This window comes from Mastacembelus armatus, chromosome 13 (genome assembly GCF_900324485.2).
Source record: "Mastacembelus armatus chromosome 13, fMasArm1.2, whole genome shotgun sequence".
In the NCBI taxonomy this organism is placed as follows: Eukaryota; Metazoa; Chordata; class Actinopteri; order Synbranchiformes; family Mastacembelidae; genus Mastacembelus; species Mastacembelus armatus.
This window is the reverse complement of record NC_046645.1, coordinates 22,130,601-22,155,306: the sequence shown is the minus strand read 5'-3', so window position 1 is coordinate 22,155,306 and position 24,706 is coordinate 22,130,601. Positions and strand designations below refer to the sequence as shown.

Here is a 24,706-nt window from a genome sequence, read left to right as displayed (position 1 = left end):
AGATTAGATCTTTACAGAGAGCCTTAACCCTCTGTGATGTAGATTCAGTCAGAATCTATTATTAGTCACTTTTCAGAAAAAAGTGACTAATAATCTCCAGATTATTAGTAAAGTAGTAGTAGTATTAATAGACTAATAATCTCCAGATTTTTAGTAAAGTAGTAGTAGTATTAATACACTCCAGATTTTACTATATTTTTACAAACTCATACCATATACAGTGAGGTTGACCATATTCTCTCGGTTGCCCGCAGGAAATGTAGTATACTCGCAGATGTAGGCAGCTTCATCTGACAGCTGCAGGTTAGAGAAGACGATGGTGGTGTCCTCCAGTGAGGGCGTACGATGGCGAACGGCTGCCTGCTTGAAGCTGACGCGCTCCTTGAACGGCGGCAGAACAGACACACCCAGGGCTGGGTTGGCTATGGCCACGTTCTGTTTGGTGCCATTGAGAAGCTTCTGCCAGGTGACTTGAGAGATCTTGACAGGTGGGTTACTGTTAATGAAAATACAGCGTAGCTCCACTTGTGAACCCACATTGCCAGACTTACTGGGGTCCATCTGTACCATCTGTCCATTGCCAGCTAGAAACAAGAGAAAGAGAGGGGGAAAAAATTAATTACGATTAACAAGTGTCCAAGGCCAAGCAAAGCACTCCAGTCAATAGCCAGTACATGCACTGAAAGTCAAAGAGTCAATTTAGCCTACTAGGTAGTACATGCACACACAGCACTCACAGTCAAACCCATGGATTTGGCCACACACTTCCCCTGTGCTCCAGAAGCACAGCATGTTCCCTGTGCATCGGCACACAAAGTCAGTACATTGTGGTGGTTGTGTGTAAAAGCAAAGGGAGTTGTTATTAACATAATGGGCACATCTATAGTGCCTGTCTTGGTCCACGAGTGTACTGTTCCTGATGAGATGGGAAGGCCAAGCGAGAACCAATGCATCACTAATGAATGAGCACAAGGGCAGTGAGTTGGAGCCAAGTCATCCTCTCCTCTGCTCTGCTCCCCTCCACCTACCCGGAAAAATGCCGGCCAGCCCATTGTACATTTAATTACTTTTTACTCACAAAAAGTCCAATGAATAGCTCTTATTAAGATAAACAAGTTGGAATCCTGTGTAAGCACTCAAAACAATGAGAACACACGTATTAACTACACAAACAAAACAGCAATTACACTCCTCTTCTCTCCAATCTAAGCTGGGGAGTTTAAGAGCATGGAAAAAGGTCAATTACTAAAGAAAACTTGAATCTGGTTCATTCTTTCATGCTTATGTTGATGTAAGAGTCAAACCCCTCCTTTTACTTATGCCCAGTGCCTTTTACTTTGTTACGGCCAGCCATTATCAGTGAACATCCTTAATTACACGCTCATTACAGACTGACTGCTTTTATCTACAATTAAAACAATTAGTTGCTTGACAGGAAATTAAATGACAACAATTCTGATAATCAATTCATCATATAAGTAATTTATTAAGCAAATATGACAGATTTTTGTAGTTTGGTTTTCTTTAGTCATTGCAGACTGAATGTCTTCTGGTTGTGGAATATTGAACAGACAAAATAAATGGTTTGAAGCCCTACCTTTGACTTTACACAATTTTCTGATTAGTTTAATCAAGATTGAATAAAGTGTTGGAGCTCTTCTTTTACCCTAACAGGATCCCATCCTTCTTTGTTCTTTCTCATTTGTTAGTTTTAAGTACAGATTAACTACAACTGCTATGTCGAACTGGTCTGGGGTCGGGAATGACTGCACTCTGCACAGATGTGTCGTTGGTGTGTCATTCTATTTTCTTTTAGTAAAGTAGTAGTATTAATCAGGCTCTGATTAATGTTCCTTTCCAGGTGTAGTCCATTTCCTGGTCCGACAACCCCCGGCTGGGATTGTATTTACAGCCAGCCACAGCTATAATTATCTCCTATGGATAGGTGAGGACCCACAGTAAGGAAAACTGAAAATCCTGTTAATCACACTGGACTCATAAAGCCAATAGTGAATCAAGTCATAAAAAGAGAGAAAATATGCTGTGGCTTAAAGTGCAGGACTACACACATGAACAACAAACAGAGCAGCTCTACACTGAATAACTGCATACCAATGATGGATAATCGCTGCGTTCAGAGATAACGTTTCCACAGGGGGCTTTAAATGTATAAGAATACATGAGAGAGAACCATTTATGTATACACCCTCTGAATACAAACCTGACATACTCCATCGGCTGTACGGGAACCTGAAGCTGAGAGTAGGGAGAGTCCTGCGTGTACAGGCTGTCAAACTGTCTCAGCAGCGGCAGCAACTGTTATGAAGATTTTTTTTTTATAAAATCTGTAGGTAGTCTGCCAAAGGATACTGGGGCGCAATACATGCAAGAAGAGAGGAAATATTTGACACGCAGACTGGATAGAAGACCATTAAGATGAACAATGTATTTCTTCCATCTTTCACAACAGGAGCACAACTCTCACATTGAATGGCTTATGCTGGAAAGCAGTGCATTACAAGAGAAAGGCAATTTCTATCTTTTGTTGTATGCTTTCACTCAACACTCAAGTACAACCCACACTGCCTACATCAAATCATATATATATATATATATATATATATATATATATAAATAAACAGTAACAACCTTTTGAAAATACTGAGTGCACATCATCTTCCATTTCCTTCTGACCACATCAGCAACCCTCTCTATAGAGATTTAAACCTGCGGGATTTGAAGATGACAGATTGATTTACTAATACAGTTTGACAGGGAAGACTGGCAACCTTGTCATCCGTACCTTGAGAAACACCTGTGTCCTTGTGCACCTCGGGGCACTGCTTTACTCCATTTTATCACAGCTTAGATTACCAGTTGTGGCAGCTATAGTATGATATTTTTTGAAAGAGCAAACACAATTTACTGTTTGACAACACCAGTAAAACTTTAATCTTAAGTTGTGTGGACGCTGTGTGTGCTGATGTGAGGTGGTGCTGGCGGTGGGGTGTGTGTGTTTGGGGGGGGGGGGGGGGGGCGTGAGAGGAAAAGCAAAACCCATAAATATGCACCTGGCCTCACCCATCTGAATGTTAAAACAATACTGGCAGGGGCTGGCTGTAGGAAAAGCTACAGCCCCTCTCTCCTTCACTCTGCCCTTCTTCCTTTGAGTCTCCACTCAGATTGAACCAAATAAACAGCAGCTCTCGCAAATGGAAACCAGAGGAACAGGCATAATTACGCAGCCACAAAGTCCAAATCCCCTCTGTGAAGGACCAGGGGCGCCCACGGGGACCCCTTTCACTCAAGGACTGGAGGAGTCTTTGGCTGAACACAAAGTAGAGCTGTAATTACAGACTACACCACAGAGAGGCACAGCATTAGAAGAACAGAGCCACATACATGCAAGAGGCATTGAAAAGGTGGATTTTGTGAGGACTGTGAGAGCCGATGATAAATAAACAGAAGAGAAAAAGAGAGGAAGAAAAACAGGATAGGCAAAGTAGTGGAGATGCAGAACTGGAGAGAGGGAGAGGGAGACATAGAGGAAGGCGGAGCTTCAGGGAGATTTGTAGGTGTGCTGCAGGTTTGAGACTGGCTGGCACTGTCGCTCATGCTGCTCCTGCTGCTTTGTTCTCACACTGACAAGAGGGTGACTGGGGGGACAGTCATGCTCTAATACACCTGAGGCTATAGACAGTCATGAGAGTTGCCAGGGGAGAGAGGAGCCCTATTTCTAGAAGGAAAAGCAGCAGCACAAATAAACAAAACAGAAAGTACACCCAGGCTGGCAGAATATAAAAAATGAAAAGTGCTTTGATTCACACCAGGTGAACTGACTTGGATCGGGGCGGGGCACAAGGGGCGATATTAAAACACCTGCTGTACTGTCTGGCCCTGCACTGATAGCAAGAGACTCCCAAGGCCTTGGTACAGTGCTGTTCACAGAACATTTAACTGTAATAAGCTGTGGCCTGTCAGACAGCAAGGAAAATCTGTGTGTTTTTTGCATACACCACATTGGGCAAAGTGCGAGGATGCATCAAATAACAGCCTTCAGGTAAATGGTCTTCCTATGGTGTGAGAACACTATGCAGGTACGCATGAAACTATAGGGCGATGTTCACTGCAAACTTGTGCTCACAAAGGCTGAAGGGCCATTGTGTTTAAATCAGTCAGGTTGGAAAACACAAAAATAAAAAACTTGATTCCTTTCTGTAACAAAGAGAGTGAATGAGGAACATGAGTTTAACATTTATTGTTTTTGTCTCTGTGCTGAAAGAACATTTCAAATTAAAGTTTCAACACCAAATTTGCAGCCACATGTTCTTTCCCAATCTTATCAACTATGTTAAACCAGACCTTGCTCTACATATAAAACAATAACACCACCATAAGCCCAAAATTGAAAACTAGGGTGCCATCCCCTAAAGCCTATAAAGCTACTTTTCCATAAAACAATTGCTATTCGGCATCTCATCTCACAATGGATAACACTATTGTCTTCTTTTCCAGATGAACTGGCCAAAAACCAACAATATTTCAAAAGACAATTACTGGCTCATTTACTCTTACTTGGGTCATGCTTATCCAACAGAAATCCATTTGCTCCTAAGTCGAATAAAGTTCAGAAAAAAATCACCTCTAGCTGTAGCACTGTGAGAAAGGCAAAGATTGAATAGGAGTGAATGCATATTTTAGAAGAGGCACTCATTAATGTTGTCTATTTAAAGCTGCACCAGGCAACTTGGCACACTGTCAGTCCCAAATGGCAGCGAGACGTTACTGTTTGAAGTCAGAAGACTTCAAAACCCAGAAAATGTGTAAAGTCATTAAACTACACTCATCTTGGACTCAGATATCAGACTTTTCAGGGTGGAGATGAATAAGAGTTTCCATTTTCACCGGACTGCATGATGACTTGTTACTTCCAGTAGACAGGGGAGATTTTGTGCTTCTGTCCAACACTGGCACTGAATTTTAATCTCAGTTTGTAGAAATGCAACAGTCTCATCGACTGCAGCTCCATGTGGAAAAATCTGGGATATTTTGGTATAAACTTCTCGCCAAATGCAGCTTTAAAGATTATAACATGAAGACACTTCATCTTTTCATGCCTGATAGTCTCTGGTTATGCCACTGTTACTTAAGTGGGATGCTGATAGATAAAAGATGGCTTGAGCCACTTGGGATAATGATTGTTTAATGTAGTTCCAGTTCCCACGGCAATGGCACAAGCCTCTGTGCTCCCCTATTTATGACCACACATGGGGTGCTTTGAGGAGTCCAAATCTCTCCCTCTCTCTCACACACACATACATAAAACCCTTCCATTAGTTTCTTGTTTACTCCTCTGGTGAAACATTTTTTGTTAGTCAGTATTTTAGAACTCAAGTAGTGGCATTTTACTTACGTTATTAACAGACAGAAGTGCGTTCCAAAATGCTTCATCAAATATATTGTGCTATTACTCTTAGGAATAACTGGGCACTATCACGTTGTGCTAAAGGCTTTAATACATGCAGATAGAGCACTTCATTTAGCAGGAGCAGCCATATTCTCTATTTAATGTTGCTTTTTGTTGACCATGGCTGTTTGGCTTTTAGACACGGAGCAGAATATGGTAAAGAATTTGTTTTAATCTATACTCAGAGACTATTTGATGGTGCTTCATCCAGGTCTCTTGGGTAAACAATGGTGTACCTGCCAAAGCAGCTCTCTTTACCCTCTGTCTCCCCAAGCAAACATTCAACTGCAGAGGCAAGCGAAACCTTGCAGGAACAGATGGTTAGTAGACCTGTTCCTAATTTTCCACTATCTGGTTCAAATTTGAAATACATTTTTTGTACAACACCCTGTTCATTGAGGACAATGTAGCATCTGCTGTGCTGTAAATGTTAATGATTATCTGGAATATTTATTATGTTAGGCAACTTCCCAGTGTGGGATTGCTCCATGAAAGGCGCTGTGCATTTCATTTTAACTATTCCCAATGGCTGTTTGTTTGGGGAGAGAAGCGTAATGACCAAGCGCCGTGGCACAGTAGCTGTGTGTTTTTCACTGGGGTTATAAAATTACAGCTTTCAGGTTGGCAGCGCGTAGCATCGGCCAGTCAACCGTACGCACAAATTCTCACCTAATGTAGCTGCGTTCATTGTTTTAAGGCAACACGAGGTTCAGAGAACTAAGCCCACACACACATGCCCCTCAAGCAGTTTCAAGGCATTTCAAATGTCAAGGGGATGCATCAGTTCGCCTGCAACAGAGCTGCTCATCTTAGTTCAGTGGGAGAATGATTCATCCTTGAATAAAACCCACTGAAACACTGCTACGCCATTTTGTTATCAGGCAATTTCAAAGAACTAAACATAGATGACACAGTGAAGTATATTAGGCCCATTTTGGCAGCCTCCTAATGTCCTCTTTGAATTGAATATATACACTTGGTAACAGTGCCTGTGGATTTCCTGTAATTAATGTTTTTTTTTTACTCTGGTCCAATAGGAAACATGCTTGAAGTAATCTGGGATTTCAGTTGTCTTTGACCGTGGCAATGACAAATAAAGCTGGCCAAAAATAAGGCTTTTGCCCGAGAGAGAGAGAGAGAGAGAGACGGACAGAAAGAGAGAGTGAGCATTACAGTTATTGAGTGTAAACAGTATCAGAGAGCTCTGACTTCCCTCCCCCTGCAGCTTAGCTAAACAAGGCCACCACAGTTTCGGTCCTACGACACAAAATAAACAGTGCTTACACTACCTCATCGAATGGCAAGATGACATCACCCACTGATACCAGATAGCAAGCAACTGTCTGTAAACAAAAGGTCAGGTTGAAGTGAAAAGGGAGGGAGAGCCCCTCTACCTGGTAAATGAATGACTGGAAGCATAACAGTTGGCTAGTTTGACCGAAACTGAGGGGGAAAACAAGAAAGAGATCCAGGTACTGAGTGTATGAAAATGTGGCATCAGAAATGAAATGTTGCGGTGTGAAGGCAATAATAGCTAGGTAATAATATGCTTTATCTCAAGCGAAGACTCCAGGGAGCACTTACACAGACCAGACAATTAGTCAACAAAGCATCACATGCACCAAATAGGCTGAGTGCACACAATGACGTGTGCTGGTTATTTTTCAATAATGCAAAAGTTACCTTGGGCTTTCAAACGAGAGCAGCTGTTGGACATCTTAATAGAAAAGACATAATCAATAAATAAAGAGGGCCACAGGTTTGCTGCAGAGCGATGCATTAGAGTCCTGGACATGTCAAGGTATGGACCTGGAGCCTGGGGGAGTTGAGGGGTGGGGCAGAGTTATATAAATTTGATGTAGAGGATTCTGGGGAGTTATAGGGGACGGTAAGCAGGGAGAGTGACACACTGTGGGTCCAGACGTGGTGAGCAGATTACAGCACTCAGGATATTAAAGTGGAGGAGGGATGATGCTGCAGGCTACACACCTCCCGTGGAAATCTCAGTATTAGCACAGGGTGATACAGAGACTGTGTTCACATTTCTTTTGATACCGTCGACATAACGGCACAGTAACAACTGCGGTACTAGCATGTTTCTCTTCATACGTTTAGGTTAGGATGCGTTCCCTGCGAGAAGAGGACTTCAGGATAACATTCTTAATGGAACAGTAAAAGGAAAATTAATTTAGATACACATTCATTTGATGCTTAGGGAGATTAAAGTTCCCTGATATGCCACCTTCTCAGTACAACACAATACATGTATCTTAAATGCAGATACACAAGTAAATGTAGGTCTTCAGCTGTGGCTGATGGCTGATAACTTGCATGAATCCTTTGATGAAACAGTCAAAATCGTTGACAATTTCTGGTCCACTTTCCCAGCATGATCACTTGGTCTCTTAGGAATTTGAATTGTTGGTTAACTAAAACAGTTTGAAATATCATTTTGGATTCTGGGAGCTTATAATCAACATTTTCAGTATTTTCTCATTTTTATAATATAACTGGTAATAAAAGTGATCATTATCACCACTGGTTGAGACAGCTGCACATGTTGCTTGCATGAGCCACTACTAATGCTCTACATTTGAAAGTATGAACCACTGAGATCTTTACTGAATATGCACTGGACAATGAGACACATGGGATTACATATAAGAATGGTTTTGGAGTGGGGTATATAGGACGGGGGTGGTTCAGTGTGAGCCAGCACCACATCAGTACCCTATACCTCTGCTAAGCACTCAGCAAATACAGCATGAAACACATATAAAGTCCTGCCAAAAAGTGCTGAGAAAGAGTCTGGCTCTGGACAACCATGCATGACAAATCCTTCTCTCACACCATCTGTTCCATTGTCCACAAGTAAAGATAAGTCTTGCATAGAGTACAAACACAAATACTTCCATGTGATTATGCCAAGCACTTGCATATACAGTATAAACATTAAGATTCAAAAAAAAAAAAAAACAAACTGTTCAGTTGAAACTGAATGATCAGTTTTTGGCAGGAAATGGATAAGATATGGAGACCTTTTACATGCTCAGTTAAAAAAAAAAAAAAAAAATACAGGTGTAAATCCATACACCCCTTGCAAGGTGACCTTTAGAAATAGTCAATTTGAGTAACGCATATCGTTTTTGGCATCTGACCTGTGTCGACCTTTAGTGGTGAAGTTTTTCTGCCTTTTTTTGGGAAAGGTCAGCTGATATCGTATAGGCTTGCAGGCAGGAGGAAGCTTTTGAGTGTGTGTGTGTATGTGTGTGTGTGTGTGTGTGAGAAGGGGGAGTAAATAGGTCCACCATAAGCATGGAGGAAAGCAGTGTTGCTTGACCAGTGGCTTATTAAACCAAGAAAAGAGAACATACAATCAATACTTGATTTGAGCCACTTTTGATTTTCTTCAGACATTTCCCCTTTGTGTTATATCAGAGTGGCCTCTGCAGATTTCTTGAAAGAAATTAATGTTGTGCATATCATACATTTTTAAAAGTTTGTGGAAAAAAATAGAATAACTGGCTGTCATCAAAGTGCATCTCTAATTGTGGTTGGGATATAAACAGGACAGTGGGGGCAATATGCACACAGCTAAGCTGGTTGGTGTGTTTCAGAGCTATTTTTCGCCAACATTTCTGGCACAGGCCATTTATACAGCAGATCCATTAACATATAGGAGAGGGAATTCACACTCCAGCTGGAGTGGACAGTGGGCTGAAGCCCCAGTCTGCTATCAATTAACAAACACACTTAGTATGTGTCTGAGTCATGATTACCATGAGACTCGGACAAATGCTCTGAATTTGCTAAAAACAAGCATTGTCAAAATAGCAAATCTTTAGCCGATTACCAGCCCTCATGTCACGTCTGATGGCTCAAACACTGCATGCAGACTGAAAGCAATGAAATCAACTCACCAGTGTCATTTATCTACCAAAAACTGTAATGAACCAGCCACCTCAGTGCACGTGTACAAGGATTTAAGTACAAATAAACATGATTAAATATTTTGCCTTGCAGTCACATCATTTAGGCATGGATTACTATCCTGTTTCCACCAGTGGAGGAATAAATGTGTGCAGTTACTTAAGCTGATAAAGTTAGATATGCTTCAGTTATTTTATCCCTGAACATGTTATCTTATCTTGTTATAGAAATATTTTTCACACTGGTAATGCATGTACATTTTAATAAGCATTCCTTCACTGCCCGGTTGCCTGAAGGTTTTAGGATTTTTTGCAGGATTATTTTGCTCTCAGTTCTCTGCAACCTTGACTTATCTTGAAAAAGAAAGACAGAAATCACAGAAGTTACAGTAAAAGCACCAACAGCAAGTATGACATGTATCCAAAAAGACAAGATTGATGCTTGCAGAGTTGGCTATACGGGAAGATGCAGTTTTTCAGCACAAATGCTGGATTCTGGCCTTTGCCAAATTCCCCTTTTTCATGTGTGTTTTGATCGCAAACCTCTATGAAATCCCGCGGTTCTCGGCAGAACTCTGAGACCAGGCCTGAGCCATTTCCTAAACCACAACCACAGCGTATCTTTCCAAGGCGAGTAAGGCTCCATGTTCCATATACATACAACCGTTGGAATGCTCACCACATTTCAGGACCATGTTCATATTCTGCTGCATGTGCTTTCCAGCTGTGACAGAGTATTGTTTTCCCCAGCAGTCTCAGAGCCTCATCATATACATGTCTTTCCATAGTGTCTTCCATTACATGAAGCCAATGTTGGACAGTAAGACATACCTTCAAACTCAGCTTATATGTCATTCTGACACTATATCAATTTCTACCTAATAACTGTTGTATGGTTACTTGAAAGCAAGGACAAATGAATTGTTTGATATTATTAAAAACCTAATAAGAAGCAATTTTCTGGAAAATATTCATGCATCTATACCTTTCAACCTTCATATTGTGACATTATATTTGATGGAAAACTATAAAAGAACAGCACAGCAAAGCCACAGTAAGGGGGAAGGAACAGCCTGAAAGCTGAGTTGGGTGGTATGAGTTACTCCAGTCTCCACTGCTTGTTAGGCGTTCGACAATATATACTGACACAGAGACCTAGGACACAAAAAACATTTGATGCATTCTTGAAGATATCAGGCAAGAAAAACAGGACAGACTGTCCTAAGCGTTGACTGGAAAGCGGAAGGGTGGAAGCAGTCATCAGTTATTTTCTCTGTTTGTGGGTGGGCCATGGGCTTGGGGCATAAAAAGTCAGAAAATGAAGTCACACCTTATGCTTTCTAAATAAGATAAGATAACATAAAACAAACTTTATTCGTCCCCAAAGGGAAATTCATAGTTTCAAGGCAACATGAGCCTTGAAACTATGAGGCTGTTGCTGTTGAAAATCAAAGAGTGGGATTCAACACATTCTGCGCCAAGTGTGTGCTGAATAAAACTTTCAGTTCAAAAGCAGCAGGATCAACTGTCACTTGCTACGAATCTTCTGAACACAACTTTAGAACTTAATACCAAGTAACATTCAGACAGAATGAACAATGAAGAAGAGCCAATGGCTGGAGATAATTGTGCAGTTCAATGTAATTTCAGTGTGGCCAAATTGTAATTCTGTGACTGCTGTGTGACTGCTCAGCTGACAGCTTGTGCTATTAACTGCAATCAAACCAGCACCATAATTACTCTCCGTGTTAAAAAATACTCTGCAGTTAAATTCCACAGTGTGGCAACTCAGACTCGAAATATAGAAGGATGCACAGTGAAACAAGCCTGTAAGAACTGAACATGTTCTGGCTCATAGAGCTTTGATGAACCCAGGAAAAAAATGTATACCTGCCAAACCTGATAGTGTATTACTATTGATTAGAAGCAGGGAAAATCAAGCAGGCAGTCACAGGGACATTCAACAACTCAATTAGGCCATATTGAAATCACTTCCCCAGCACTACAGAGAAACATACTGTTGTTTTGGGCAGAAAAGTCATATCTGTATGCCAAGTTCGTCAACCATCTCTCATGATGGCATGTTAGTCAAGCCACTGCTTTTTGTAGCCACAAACAAATTTTATCCCAGAGGAAATCACTCACGTGAACAAAAATAGTTGTGCACTGCATGTGTGGACTTTATCCTCAGGCCTGCTGGAGTATTATTTGAACTCTTACCTTCGTGCTGCCCCCCCTTATTGTGTCTATACTGTGGGCTGCTCATTGTTTGACAGGATTGACAAGCTCCCTGGCAGAGCTGATTAAAAGCTTTAAGGTCAGAGAAGTGGGACAGATATCGAGCGAACACCTGTCTCCTCACTGTGAGACAGTCCCCTACTGGGTGTGTCTCCCATTGCTGCAGGATCAATGGCTCCATTAAGACCCAATTTGGACTCTTTTTTCTGACAGTACTGCTTTGGCTTGCATGCAACCTTTCACCTACCTCTTCCTTTTTCCACTGCCCTCTGTTCGCTTTTACTTCTCTCTGTGCTGTTCTCAGTAGGAGATTATCATATTTTTGTAGAGCACTGACCAGCCTTGCTATAAGCAAGAAAATGTCCAGAATAAAATATAGAGCAACAAGCACATACTGCAATGTATTTATTTCTTTCGAGCTTCAGACTTAATTTCATCATGGATTTCCACATTGTGGTAAAAATAACTTTAAAAGGCCGCCTGCTCGCTGAAGATTTGCCAAAGGATTATAGATCATTAAAGAGATGCTTGATGTTCTGTTGAAGCCTCTCCAAATAAGTTACCCGAATCACAGTTTGTGGTGTCTTGCCTACATGTTTTCTCTCTCACTATAACTGATTTTCTTTTACAACCAGGGTCTCACAGGCTCCAACAGCTGGTCATGCTCTCTAGAGTTATAATCCTGAAATGAACATTTCAATTTACTTTAGCCTGAGTTCGGGTGATAGTGAATTAAGATCCCTGCTCCTCTAGATACCTTACAAAGTTCATCCCTTCTAGTGTGCTTTCCACTCACAGCTCCACAGAAGAGAAAACGTTCTTCTGACACTGTATCTCACAATAATCTGTAAAATAAAACCTAATACCATAGCTTTAGCCATGAGATAAGACTTCAAGGAACGGGTGACTCTCACCAAACTATATCTCTAACTCTGTCACAAACACCACTCATAACTACTTTTCTGGATCCCTGCCCCACAGAGTCACCTAGCTGGTCTTTCTTGATATGATTCACCCAAAGCACAGAGGCACATTGTGCACATTAATGTGGTTTTTAACCTTGTTCCTGTTTGCCGTGGGAAAATAAAGTAGCTGACTAAGATGACTTAATAAACATAAAAAGGCTTTTGTCAGATATTGTCAAACAAGCATCATCAAAGTGTCAGATGTGCTCATGTTCACATTTCTCATTTGACCCATTAAAGGAAATTACTCTTCTCACATTTTCATGTCATCATTTCATTGTGAACAAACAAAACAGCCTGAAAAGAAACTGTTAATCCATTTAATTCAAATAGAGTAAATGAAAATGCTTCAGTGTTTCATTTTAAATGTAGACTACAAAGAAACACTGCTGTTTGAGGTTATTTGTGGACTATTTAGTAAAACCAAAACCATTACATTATCCTAGTAATCTGAAGAACCTTCCTGTTTCCACAGTTAGAAATTTGAGGAGGATGTAGAGCAACAGTAAGGCGAACAGTGAGTTCACACTTCTCCAATAGTGTTTTCAAGTAGGTGTGAAACTGGGTTTGCAGGAAGAAAGGGCGAAGGTGCTGGTGAAGTGCTGTCACATCTCCATTTGCAGCTGCTCTTTGGCCCTTTCTCATCTATGTATATTTTCCTTTTATTTTTTAGCAGTTGTTTTCAAGAAGGCCAGAGGGACAGGATTGAAGATGTGCTATATCCTAAAGCTACACTGAAAAACAAAGCACAGAGACTTTAAAAATCTATAGATAATATGGAACACCATCTTGGGTACCCTAAAACAGGATTTGTAGCAAGTCTCCCTACTTTTCTGGTACCATTGTAAAATATCAAATAACAAAAGTTGTCACTGAATGCCTGGTCTGACCACATATTTCAAATACTTAATTGTTTAAATTTTGGTAATGTTTGATTCATTTTGCAAAGGAATACCATGTATGCAATTAACACCACAATTAAACACACACACACACACACACACACACACACACACACATATATATATATATAGATATATATATATATATATATCTATATATACAGATTTCAATAACTTTATGTTAGTATGGGGGCCTAATGTGATAGAAAGTTGGACTTGTAACCCGAAAGTTGCATGTTCGAGTCTCAGGACCGGCAGGAACTGTCGGTGGGGCGGAGTGAATAGCCAGCGCTCTCTCCACCTTCAATACCACGACTGAGATGAAACCCCTGAGCAAGGCACAGAACCAACTGCTCCCCGGGCGCCGCAGAATGCAGCTCCGGGTGTGTGTTCATGATGTGTGTGCACTTTGGGTGGGTAATGCAATTTCCCCATTGTGGGACTAATAAGGGTAAATAACTTACCTTAACTAGTTAAGGATTACACTTCTGCCATGGACACTGATTATTTTTATAGATAACCTAGGGAACACTTACTGCCACCAGCATTATAAATACCAGTGCTTTCAGTCATAGTGCATTAGATAGTGGCCATATCTGTTGCCTTGAAATGATAGTAGCTTTGGTGAAAATTTCTCATCTTCTCTGTGCCCTTCACAGATTGCAAGTGTGCCCCGTCACTGCTCCTACAATCACTCACTTGCAATCCCAGCCTTGCAGAACTGGAAGAAAATGTTCGGGCAGAAATGATCTGAGTGTTGATCTCTTGACAATTGACAAAACTGCATCTGTGCATTCAAAGCTGGAGAGGCTCAATAGTTGTGCATGCTGATTACTGTTGTGAACGAAAGTGGAATAAAGCTCAACATATGGGCAAATGGAGGCTGGAGTAAAATAAAGGGCAGTGAACTGTGACAAGTGTAATCCTTTTGGGCATATTCCTCCATCTAATCTTGTTTAAAGTTATTTATAATTTGGACTGCGTTGTTCATTAATCTGTCATGCATAGCAGTGTGGTAATTACTAGCATTAATTTCAGAATGATGGATATGTTTAGGATAAGAAACAAAAGCGATACAAATAATCACATTAATCATTTTTTCTTTGGGTAGACTTGCACAAGTTATGACAGCTATGCATATACAAACAGCTATCCAGGCTACAAAGATACATTAAACAACTGACAGGAGTGTATTTTCTTTCATTTAATCATAAATAGCAAGGGAAGGTAACAGGTAGCAACTTTTCAGCATTTTGTTTGACAAACCTCTAACACTATACTATACTATATGTGAAATGTAGCACTTGATACAGTTATTACAAATATATTAGATTTTGCACAAAATACTGGAATAGATGTAAGCCCTGTCACACACTGCTGCTATCTCAGAATGAAATCCTGTAAATCAGAGTGATGAAGGCCAGTGGTGGGTTTAAGGATTTCAATAAAGACCAGGCTCTTAAAGCTGCTTTCATCTGTTCCTGCTTGGCTGCAATGTATGCTCACATGTCGTAGAGTCACATAGCCAACCCTTCATACATAATAGATGTGTTGATGCCCATGAAGCTGCAAATGCTTGAGGCTAAGGGTTGGTGCAGGGCAGAGACAAGAAGAAACATTTACTTCAATATTTTATCAGGCTTTAATGCTTTCTACTAATCAGATGGCTCTCTAGTGACACTGTTCGCATTGATCATGCTAATGTGGTGTCTTGATGTGGTGCCTCTGTTCGTTTTTACTTCACTTCACTAATGCTGTCACATTAAATACTGTAGAATGATTGTTTTAAACTCACTTATGAAGAAATAAGCCTCACCCTGAAAATGCATGTCTATACACCTATATAACCTTACACTTGAGCCACTGAGGCTTCATACATATTATGTCAGCTTATTGTTCCTAATGAAAGCAGATTAACCAACAAACCAGCATTAACAGCAAATGCATTTAGATTAAAGTGTATTTTTTCCAGCAATGATCAAAGATGTTAGTTTCCTTGGAGGTGGAAACGTCGATGGTTTACACCAATTAACAGTGTACTGTATTCCTACTCCCCAAACAGTTAGCTATTTAGCAATTATTACACTCACCATAATTTTGCTATAGTTTTGAAATACTATTTACTTTATGAATACAAATGTCTTGCCTTTTTTAATCCTGTTGTTGTCGGGAGAGGAACAAAAACATGAATAAAAAGAACTGTTAAATATTTATATACCCATTTTCTAGCCATGAGCAGATCTCGCTTGGTTGCACTAAAATGAAACTTGTTGTGACCTACTTAGAAGAACCACATGACAAGGCCATGTCTGTTAGACTAGCCAAGCAGAAACGGTCATATCCAGTAAAATATTTTACACAAGGATACTTATTGAGAGTTTGTTGTAGGCCGCTGGGTAACCAGGTCTCTGTCCTAGTCCTTGGTTGATTAGGTGGGTGAAGGACAGACCCTGGCTGGTCTGATTCTTCGTTGCAGGAGAATGAAGTGGCCACACTTTGTTAATGTGCTGCCACTCCCCTGCAGAGTGAGCAGGCCTGGACAGGCTAAGGTGCCGCTCCCCTCTTTCCCACAGCTCAGCCAGCTTGACTTTGCTTGGCTGATGAACTGTGACGAGACACAACTCTAAGGTTGTTTGTGCGGCTTTTGTTCACTTTGAAAGCCAGTCAGAGCAGGAGTGTGAAGCATTGTTGAACTCTGCTGATGACTCTCAACCTTCATATCAGTTGGCTTGGCTGTACCTGTGACACACTCCAGTACACACCTGAAGGATCCGCACTGTCAGGATGTAAGAGTTGCAGGCCATACAGCCAGCTGCTTATGTTTCAGTACAAGAGGAAGAACACAAACAATGTCACAAACCTGTCCAGACATGATTTACCTTGCACAACTTGAAATGAGTCAGCCCTTTGGTCGCAGACAACCAAGCACTCAAACTCCAGGGAACTGGCTTCACAAGTAAATCTAAACAAAGCTTTCAGAGTACGTGTGTGAAGAGATTGCTATTCTTTTAAAATTATTATTCAGATCACTTCTATAGGCCATTCAACCTCATCTATCACCACCATTTATTGGTCTCAAAGCACACCGTAGAGCTTTCCGCTGGTAGTTTTGTGATAATTCTCTCCTCATAACTGAGAGGTGTTACAAAGGGAGAGGTGCATTGGGGAGGTTGTTATTTCATGCTGTTTTTTCTACTTAATACAAGACAGAAACATTTACTGCCTTATGTCACTGTACTTCAATTTCTTTCACATTTGCTGAAATAGAATCCAACACCATGATTACCATGCAAGGGTCATGGAAGGCCTGGTATAAAAGCAATCAGTAAGGCAGTGAGGGCACTGTATGTTTTTGTGGGGAGCTTGATAAACTCCCCTAATGTGACAAGGTGCCAAAACCTGTGCATTCTTATTATACAAATAATCTAACTAAAATGGTTTGATGAATTCCCACCAGATAAATTCTTGTAAAGGCAAAGAGAACACACTTCTGTCGAAAACAAAGTGTGTTCTAAGAGCAGCCTGTTGAAAAATTACATTCATGCAAACTATTTGCTTTGCTGTTCTTACTTTTCATAAGCTTAGCACACCGAGTTACATCTAACACCTTGTTCTCACCCACTGGCTTATTGCTGTACCAAATGCAATAGGTGCACAGCACAAAGCCAACCATTAGGGCTACCTCAAAATAGCACCCATAACCACTCTTTAAGTTACCAGCGTCCATGCAGACTTTGCTGGAGGCAAGTTGATTGGACCAACATATTCAAGTTCAGCATGCAACTCCAGTTACATTACAAGAGACTGGCACTCATGTTCGAAAGGTGAAAGAAAGACGAATAACCATTATTTCACTTCAAAACAACTACAAATGTGTCTCTGATTGTAGGCTGTGAAAATCAAACTCTGAGGACAGGCAGTAAGAAAATCAAAGAAAGCAATTTTGGTGCACTCTGCAAATGTAATATATAATCATTCTTCGACTTAGTACTTCATCCCTCAAAGTAACTGTTCATCATTCACCAAATATTCCATGACAGGTCCCTACTGGCCTGCTACATCCACCCAGCAAGGGTTGGATTTTCTTAAAAGATGCTTTGTTTATTTGTTAAGAGCTAATTTAGTAGACTCAGCATGTGTAGCTGTCAGGGGATTACCAGTCTAGATCTGCAGTGTTTGTTAGTTTGACTATATAAACCAATTATAGAATGAGGCACCATAAAAGAATTAAAAGTTTGATTAGCCGTAGGGCGGGTGGTAGTCTAACTGGATTGGATGGCTTCTGTGAAAAAAAAAAAAAAAAAACAGCTATGTCTACCAGCGGTCTGAAAATGGTAAAGAGATATTAAATTCAAGTAGTAAGCCACAAAATGTTGAAATTCATTTTTATTTTGTGACTGGTAAAACCCCAATAATTCAATAAGCCCATTTACTGAAATTGCTTTTGACCGTGTTAAAGCAGGTTTAGGTCTGGGTTTTTGAATGATGAAAATGCTGAAAAAAACAATTTCTATTTCTTACAAATAAAAAAATTGTATTTAATTGCAATTATACTCCCTTGTATAAACTCAGGTTTGTTTCAACAGCCTTATTTGGTCTGGTATGGCCACTAGGCGCTAGCAACTGACACTGCTGGACATCTGATGTTATCCAGTCAGTTCGCTGCCCTTCTCTTCTTGTACTTCTTGTATTGTTACAATGCATTTTACCGTTCACTAATATCCTGTTACTGTCCCTTGTGGAACACAGGACCAGTTCTGGAATAAGACGTCCTGGATTGACATGCACTGTAAAGTGCAAGAGAAAACAGTAGCTGTCACTGTCTTTTATTTGAAATGTTAAAATATCACACTTCCCATGCAGCTTTGCCTTGTAAATATCAACTGCTGTGAATTGCATAAAACTGGGTTGTCTTATTTTTGCCTTGCATTGATGAAACAAGCCAATCACAGAGCAGACAGTCACAGAGCAGCATGACGTATTAAAACATCAGATGTTTTGTCAGTGACATTTGAAAATACCAACTTGTATTTTGCGGTTTGTTTCAGTTACAAGTTACAACATCAGCTGCCACTGGAAAGAAGCAATACCTACTAAAGGTTTAGCCACATCTGATTCTAACTAATACAAAATGCAAGGAAAAGTACGCAAAAAAGTACACACATATGAAATAGTAAGATGTAATAAAAGCAAATAAAGGCAAATTAATTCTTTTTGAAAACAGCCCTATTCTGGAAATCTACATCTGCTTTTATCAGACTGCAAACACCAGAGGATTAAAGAAACTCACAAAAATATAATCTCCAACTCATAAAGTATGAAAGATTCCCTTATAAAAATCTATGCTGATGATAATGCTAAAAATACTTATTTTAATCACCTGGGCCACGGTCTGCCCCTGAATCACCTGGGCCACGGTCTGCCCCTGAATACAGGGAATCTGGATCCTAGTATGAGTGTCACAACCTGAGCAGTTTAACAACTAAAGTGTGGGACATGCAGTGTGGCAAAAATCAGTTTAGCTCTACAAATGCCACAATAAGTAATAATTCTGAAACTGTGCCGTGAATTAACTAAATCTGCTGTGTTCAGTAAGTCAACGACTCAGCTGACATTTCTATTTTAGTGAGGCTGACGGTTAAAGCAACCAGGCAAGTTGCTGTCAAACACTTGCTTGACACTTTAACTCTTGCTCATATTTCCTCCTTATCATAGAAAAATGCCATGGACTGGGAACTGATTACTACTTCTGTTCTTTCTTGGAGAATTCTTGCAATTTGTCTTTGAAGATCTGACAGAGATGCCCTTGAACCAGCCGTTATCTAAAATAACACCACATTAATCCAAACTTCTCAGAAAGTGTGTGTTCAGATTAGAGAATTGCTCTCAGCAATGTTGTAGATTATCTGCACTTGATTCAGAAATTAGTTGAATATTTTACATGCAATTCATGATTCACTAAAACAGCCATTTAGATTCAGACACTTACAGACAGGATTAGTATGTCGGGGAAAATAAGGTTCTACTCTATTTAGAATTCACTGACCTGAAATGGCCTGCTTCTAAACCTTGAGCCATTAATGAACAAAAAGCGTAGCGAAGATTAATTTAAATTTCAGCTTGTCAAAATATTCAATACGTTCAATGTAGTTAGAGCAGAAACTAAATAGTGGCTCAGAATTATTGCATTGTATGGTATGTGTCCATGTGTGTCCTCTCCTTGAAACAAGACGCAACATAGTCCTTGACTGACCTTGCTAAGGTGATCACTCCAAGAGGACATGTTTAAACCGATGCATCTCCAACAGTAAGAACATCCTGCTTTCATTCCAGTAACTCAATAGGAAGATGTTTCATTTTCATTTACACATGGCAAACGCAGCCACATCCAAGGGTGAGAGTAACCTAGTACACCATAATACATTCCACGGGCAGCACAGAATGTGTGGGAGGTTTATAGAAGAGGGGAAAGACAAAAATAGGCAGAAAATGGGATGAGAAAGGGAAAACAGAGATGAGCACTGTAATTCCTCAGAGATTCATTTTATAAGCCACTACCTCTATTTGCTGTCTCTCCTTTGTCTCCTTGAATGTCTTTAGTAAGATATTGCACTCTACGTTGGGAAAGTGCAACACCCACACTGTAAACAACAAAGTTCCTGATGAAGGAATTGGTGTTTGGCAAGTGTGACAAATGATCACCAGAACTTTGTCATTTCAAAGACATCACCAGCATCTTTACAGCAAAATTAGGTGTGTTTTAAGATCATTATGAATGCCTTTTCTTTCTTCCAATGGATCTTGGTCTCTATTTTGCCACTGAAATGAATGGCTAACAGTAAAAAGTGGTCACACAAAGTGACCACACCAGTAATCTTGGTGCATTTTAGGACAGTGCTGCAGTTTTCCCTGGGTAGTTTCTTAAAAGCACCCAGAAGCCATGTTCTAATGCATCTGCAATTCCTAACACCTAAAAGGTCAGTCAGGGGTAAATTTTTTATGAAGAGGAGCCATAAGCTTCTCACTGGATCCTTTTAGAATCTGGAAGTGCCATAGCAGTGTTACAGATGCACACATAAGCCTGTAATTTTTTTTATTTTTCACATCTGAAGCAATATGGAGAATAAAAAATAGGAAGGGCCATGAGGTTGATGGGGAGGACATAGAGGAAAGAAACAGCTGTGGTGCCAGATCAAGTGGGAATGAGAGAGGGAAAGGCTTGTTTTGCCCCTGTGCAGCGATAGGGAAGAACCAAGCATGTAGTGCATCAAATTTTCATATGAGCATCAGTGCACAGCTTAGAACTGCATTATGGAACCAAAGCAGCAGAAAATATCCTTAAGGAACAGCTGAATAAAAATGTGGCTTATTTATAGACACGATGAGAACACAGTTGAATGATTTAATTAAGCTAATTAAAGGACAGTGATGGCCCATCAAGCAAAATATGTATTTATATTGTAATGTGCATGCAATTTTTCCTGAATGTGCCACATTATAGTCCTATTTATACCTACATTTCATTCATCTCCATGCCCATATTGAAGCTTAGAGAGGGGAAATGTGTTACACTCACCAGTTAGAGCACAGGTTTAAAGTGTCTTACCCCACTCATATGTTGTTTTATACTTCCATGTTGAGTAAACACACTCTGGAATGTCTGCAGAAAGATCAGTGCCAAAACACTCACACAAACCAACAAAATTGGGAGTGTTGTTGATGGTAAGCACAACTGCAATCATAGCTGTGCATGTGTGGTCCTGGGTATGTCCTGAAAAAATCTCTGTGAATGTTTGCAGTGTTCATCACATGGTGAAGACAGGTTTATCTGCTACAAAAAGATGGGATCTACATGTCAAACTCCATGTTGGATCTGTTCAAATCTGACTGGGCTGCCACAGGTGAAATCTGATAGATGACAAGATAAGAACACAAGTTCTACACAACATACAAGGTGAGTTAACTGCAACATAACAATCCCCCTGCCTCTTTCTTTCCACTATGCAAAACATAAAGCATGGATTGTATAGGTCATAAAAATCTCTTTCATTCAAATCAACTGGGAACATTGTTGACAAAGCATTGTGAATCCTACAAAATATATGCATGGCAGTGCAAAACAAGTGCCAATGCATTAATTTATTAGAGAATTTTCAAGGTTGCAATGTACATTTAAAAGTGTCTGCAGTCATCAGTGACTGTGGAATAAAGTTTTGCCTGATTCTCTCTGTTACACTTGGGTTATGTTTGGCACACCTGGTTTCCAGCCTTGGCATCCGCTTCACAGATGCAGTTAGCAGATGTGCCATTGTGAAGAAATGCTCTGTAATGCTCTTCTGGTATAAACTGAATGAATAAACAGCCTACAGGATTACAATATTCCCTGACATAAAACATGTTTATTAAATTGGAAGTGGGATGCTTAGTAATGTTGTCCAATAAAATGTCTGAACAAGGTGAGGACAGTGCAAAAACAAGAAAAAGGTTTGTCCACTTTTTTAATCTCCCCTTCTTCAATAACTCAGAGACAAGACATCTTCTGGTTCAGTGCAGGTCAATAAAGCAATACACTGGGGGCTTCTAGACAGAGAGTAAGACTGTAGAGCAAGCCCTCAGAACATTCAACACAGAAGGTATGATACATCAAATGTAAATAGTTTTAGTAAGGTAAATGAATTTGAAGTAAAAAAAAAAATATATGAGAAAAGCGAGAGCAGTGTAGGCCTAGCAGCAGCAGACGGAGAGGGCTGGTTGGTGTGATAAGGCTGTTTCATAGTTTGTAGTGTGAAATTGTGATATTTCAGAATGGTAAGGTAATAGTGTCAGAACCAATCCTGCTTTCAAAAGCCACACCAGTTTTGTGCTAAAATTGCCATTAAGCACAAATTTTAAAGCTATAAATGGCACATTTGAGTTCTATGAAACTTTCATCTTCAACATTTGTGAAGGATAAGCATCCATGACTTTCAGGTTTAAAGCATGATTTGTAATACCAGTAATATTACACCATGCCTTAAAAAATGTGTATTCAATCCTAGCATGAAACAGGTGAAGCTGAAGGACATTTACTGTTTTCTTTTTCGTATTATGACTGGATATAATAAAGTGAATTAAGGTGTCCATGTTGCCTTTGGCTCTACTTCACCAGTTCTATTAAAAAGCAGTCATTCATCCCTGATCCTCTTCCTCCCATATGAAGACATGTTTGTTCACAGCAGTCTGCCATCAGTTGTGTGAATGATAGTGAGAATGGGAATAATCAGTTTTTGGTGATTGGCAAGTCAAAAGATGTTCAGTTGTCTAGGTTAAAACTGGGTTAAATCTGGTTTAAAGTGAGTTTTAGACCTCGAGGGTACATATAACTGTCCTTTCTATAGCATTTCACTGCCTACATCCAGTGTCAAGCAGGTATTTGAAAGATTCATTTGTTCAGGTAAGTATTCTCCATAATATCCTTTTTTCATGAACATTGTGCACCTTAAGGTGCATAATACAATAGGCTTCCTATTCAGAACAGTTCATGCTTGCTCACTGCATGACAGCCCATCAGAGATAGACTTATCACTAATCAGATGTATCACTCCCCCCATAATACAACACTTTTATGACCATTTCTAGCAGTGGCAATGTCCACTATGCAAACTCGACCATACTAATCCCTAGCTTTCCTCATGCTCAAGTAATATTCAGTACACTTCAATACACTTCTCCTAAACTCAAAATAATCCCTTATGGAAACATGCACTATGCAAATACTCCCTCTTTAGCAAACACACATGTACACACATCAGCCCAAACCACCTGGGGGTGAGTTTAACGGCTCTCCTAGATTACAACTCCCATCCACAGACCGGTTAAACAACTTGGTGTACAGCTGATGTCACCATGCTGCTTCTGTTTTTTTTTTTTTTACAGTTTGATGCAGACGTGTGGGTGAAACGGGTGTGGCCGCCACTGCCGCAGCTTACTCTCTGGCCAGAGTCACATATAATTTCTACACATTTCACTAACCACGACATGGCCAATATGATATGCTTGAAACCCTGCGAGCACCGCTGCCAGCTAAACACTCCTCAGTCTCTGCTTTGTGCAAACAAGCTTCAAGGTTTGACAGCCACTCAATGCCCATCCCCTGCCATTATCCAGGAGATTTTCCAAAGACCAATGTGTCTGAAAAGCCATGATAATACTCTAACCACACATGAAATCCCAACATCTGTACCAAGGACACTGTGTCTCTGGAGGAAAACAGTGAAGGCAATAACAGAGCCCAGTACAGGAAGCACCTTCCTTTTCCTTCACTCCACCATCTGTTTGGTCTTTTTCATCCCAAGCAAATGGCTTTATTCTGAGTTTTTTCTTGGGCCGTCATAAGAGGACAGTTTTGTTGAATCCCACCTTCTTCCTTCAACATCCGTAGGTTGTCAGTAATCCTGTGTCAAGGTCTAGGTAAACTATACAGGTTCAGGAATATCAAGAATGATTCATCTGTGGAATATTCACATGGCAACAGCTAAACAACAGCCTATTCAGTGGGCCCCTGGTGTTATGAGTAATAGTTTCAGTGGTGGCTAAGACAGTTGGTTTGGTGTTGTAAGTGCAGGCAGGGACTTGTCCTTCCTGTCAGAGCTCAAACCAGAACCTCCAGGAGACGAACGCAGGGGGTGCAGACAGAGCAGAGCTGTCATCTGATAAGTGCATATTGTGATTATTTATTTAAAACCCCCAGTGACACTTTGGCAGCACAGAATTCATAAGGGGGAAGTGCAAACTAAGAAAAAAAGGGAGAAGAACACCAGTGAGACTGCAGGAGAAAATGTTCAGAACTCCCTACAGCTATAAATTTACTTGGAGGTGGTGACATTACAGTCCTCTCTCAGAGCATCTGCCACACTTACAGAAATCTTCCTATTTATCAGGGCTGCTTTCATGTGATCTGTGACGGTCTGTGTCTTCTAATTGGTTTGTTAACAGGGATGCCACAGATTCTAACCACAATATATTCCTCAAACCAACTACTGCTGAACTAGCAATGTTCTGCTTCTGTCCCCTGGTGCATCTTTACTTCTGCAGCACCTGCTCATTGCATGACCCCTTGTTGACAGACCATACAGGAATAAAACATAGATTCAACCAACCTTAGACACATTTCAAGACTGCTTTTTTATTCTTTTAACAGCCTTTGAATATGTGCTGAAACTTCAA

At 40.3% G+C, this 24,706-nt stretch overlaps 1 protein-coding gene across 2 annotated transcripts in view; it reads right to left on the bottom strand.

The window, feature by feature from the left end:
- The window catches only part of nectin1b (nectin cell adhesion molecule 1b), a 144,009-nt gene that overhangs the window by 96,314 nt on the left and 22,989 nt on the right, over nt 1–24,706 (bottom strand). For both annotated transcript variants that reach the window (XM_026330191.1, XM_026330199.1), the window contains exon 2: nt 213–584. In XM_026330191.1, the coding sequence (XP_026185976.1) occupies nt 213–584 (372 nt within the window). The remainder of the gene's footprint in view (nt 1–212; nt 585–24,706) is intronic.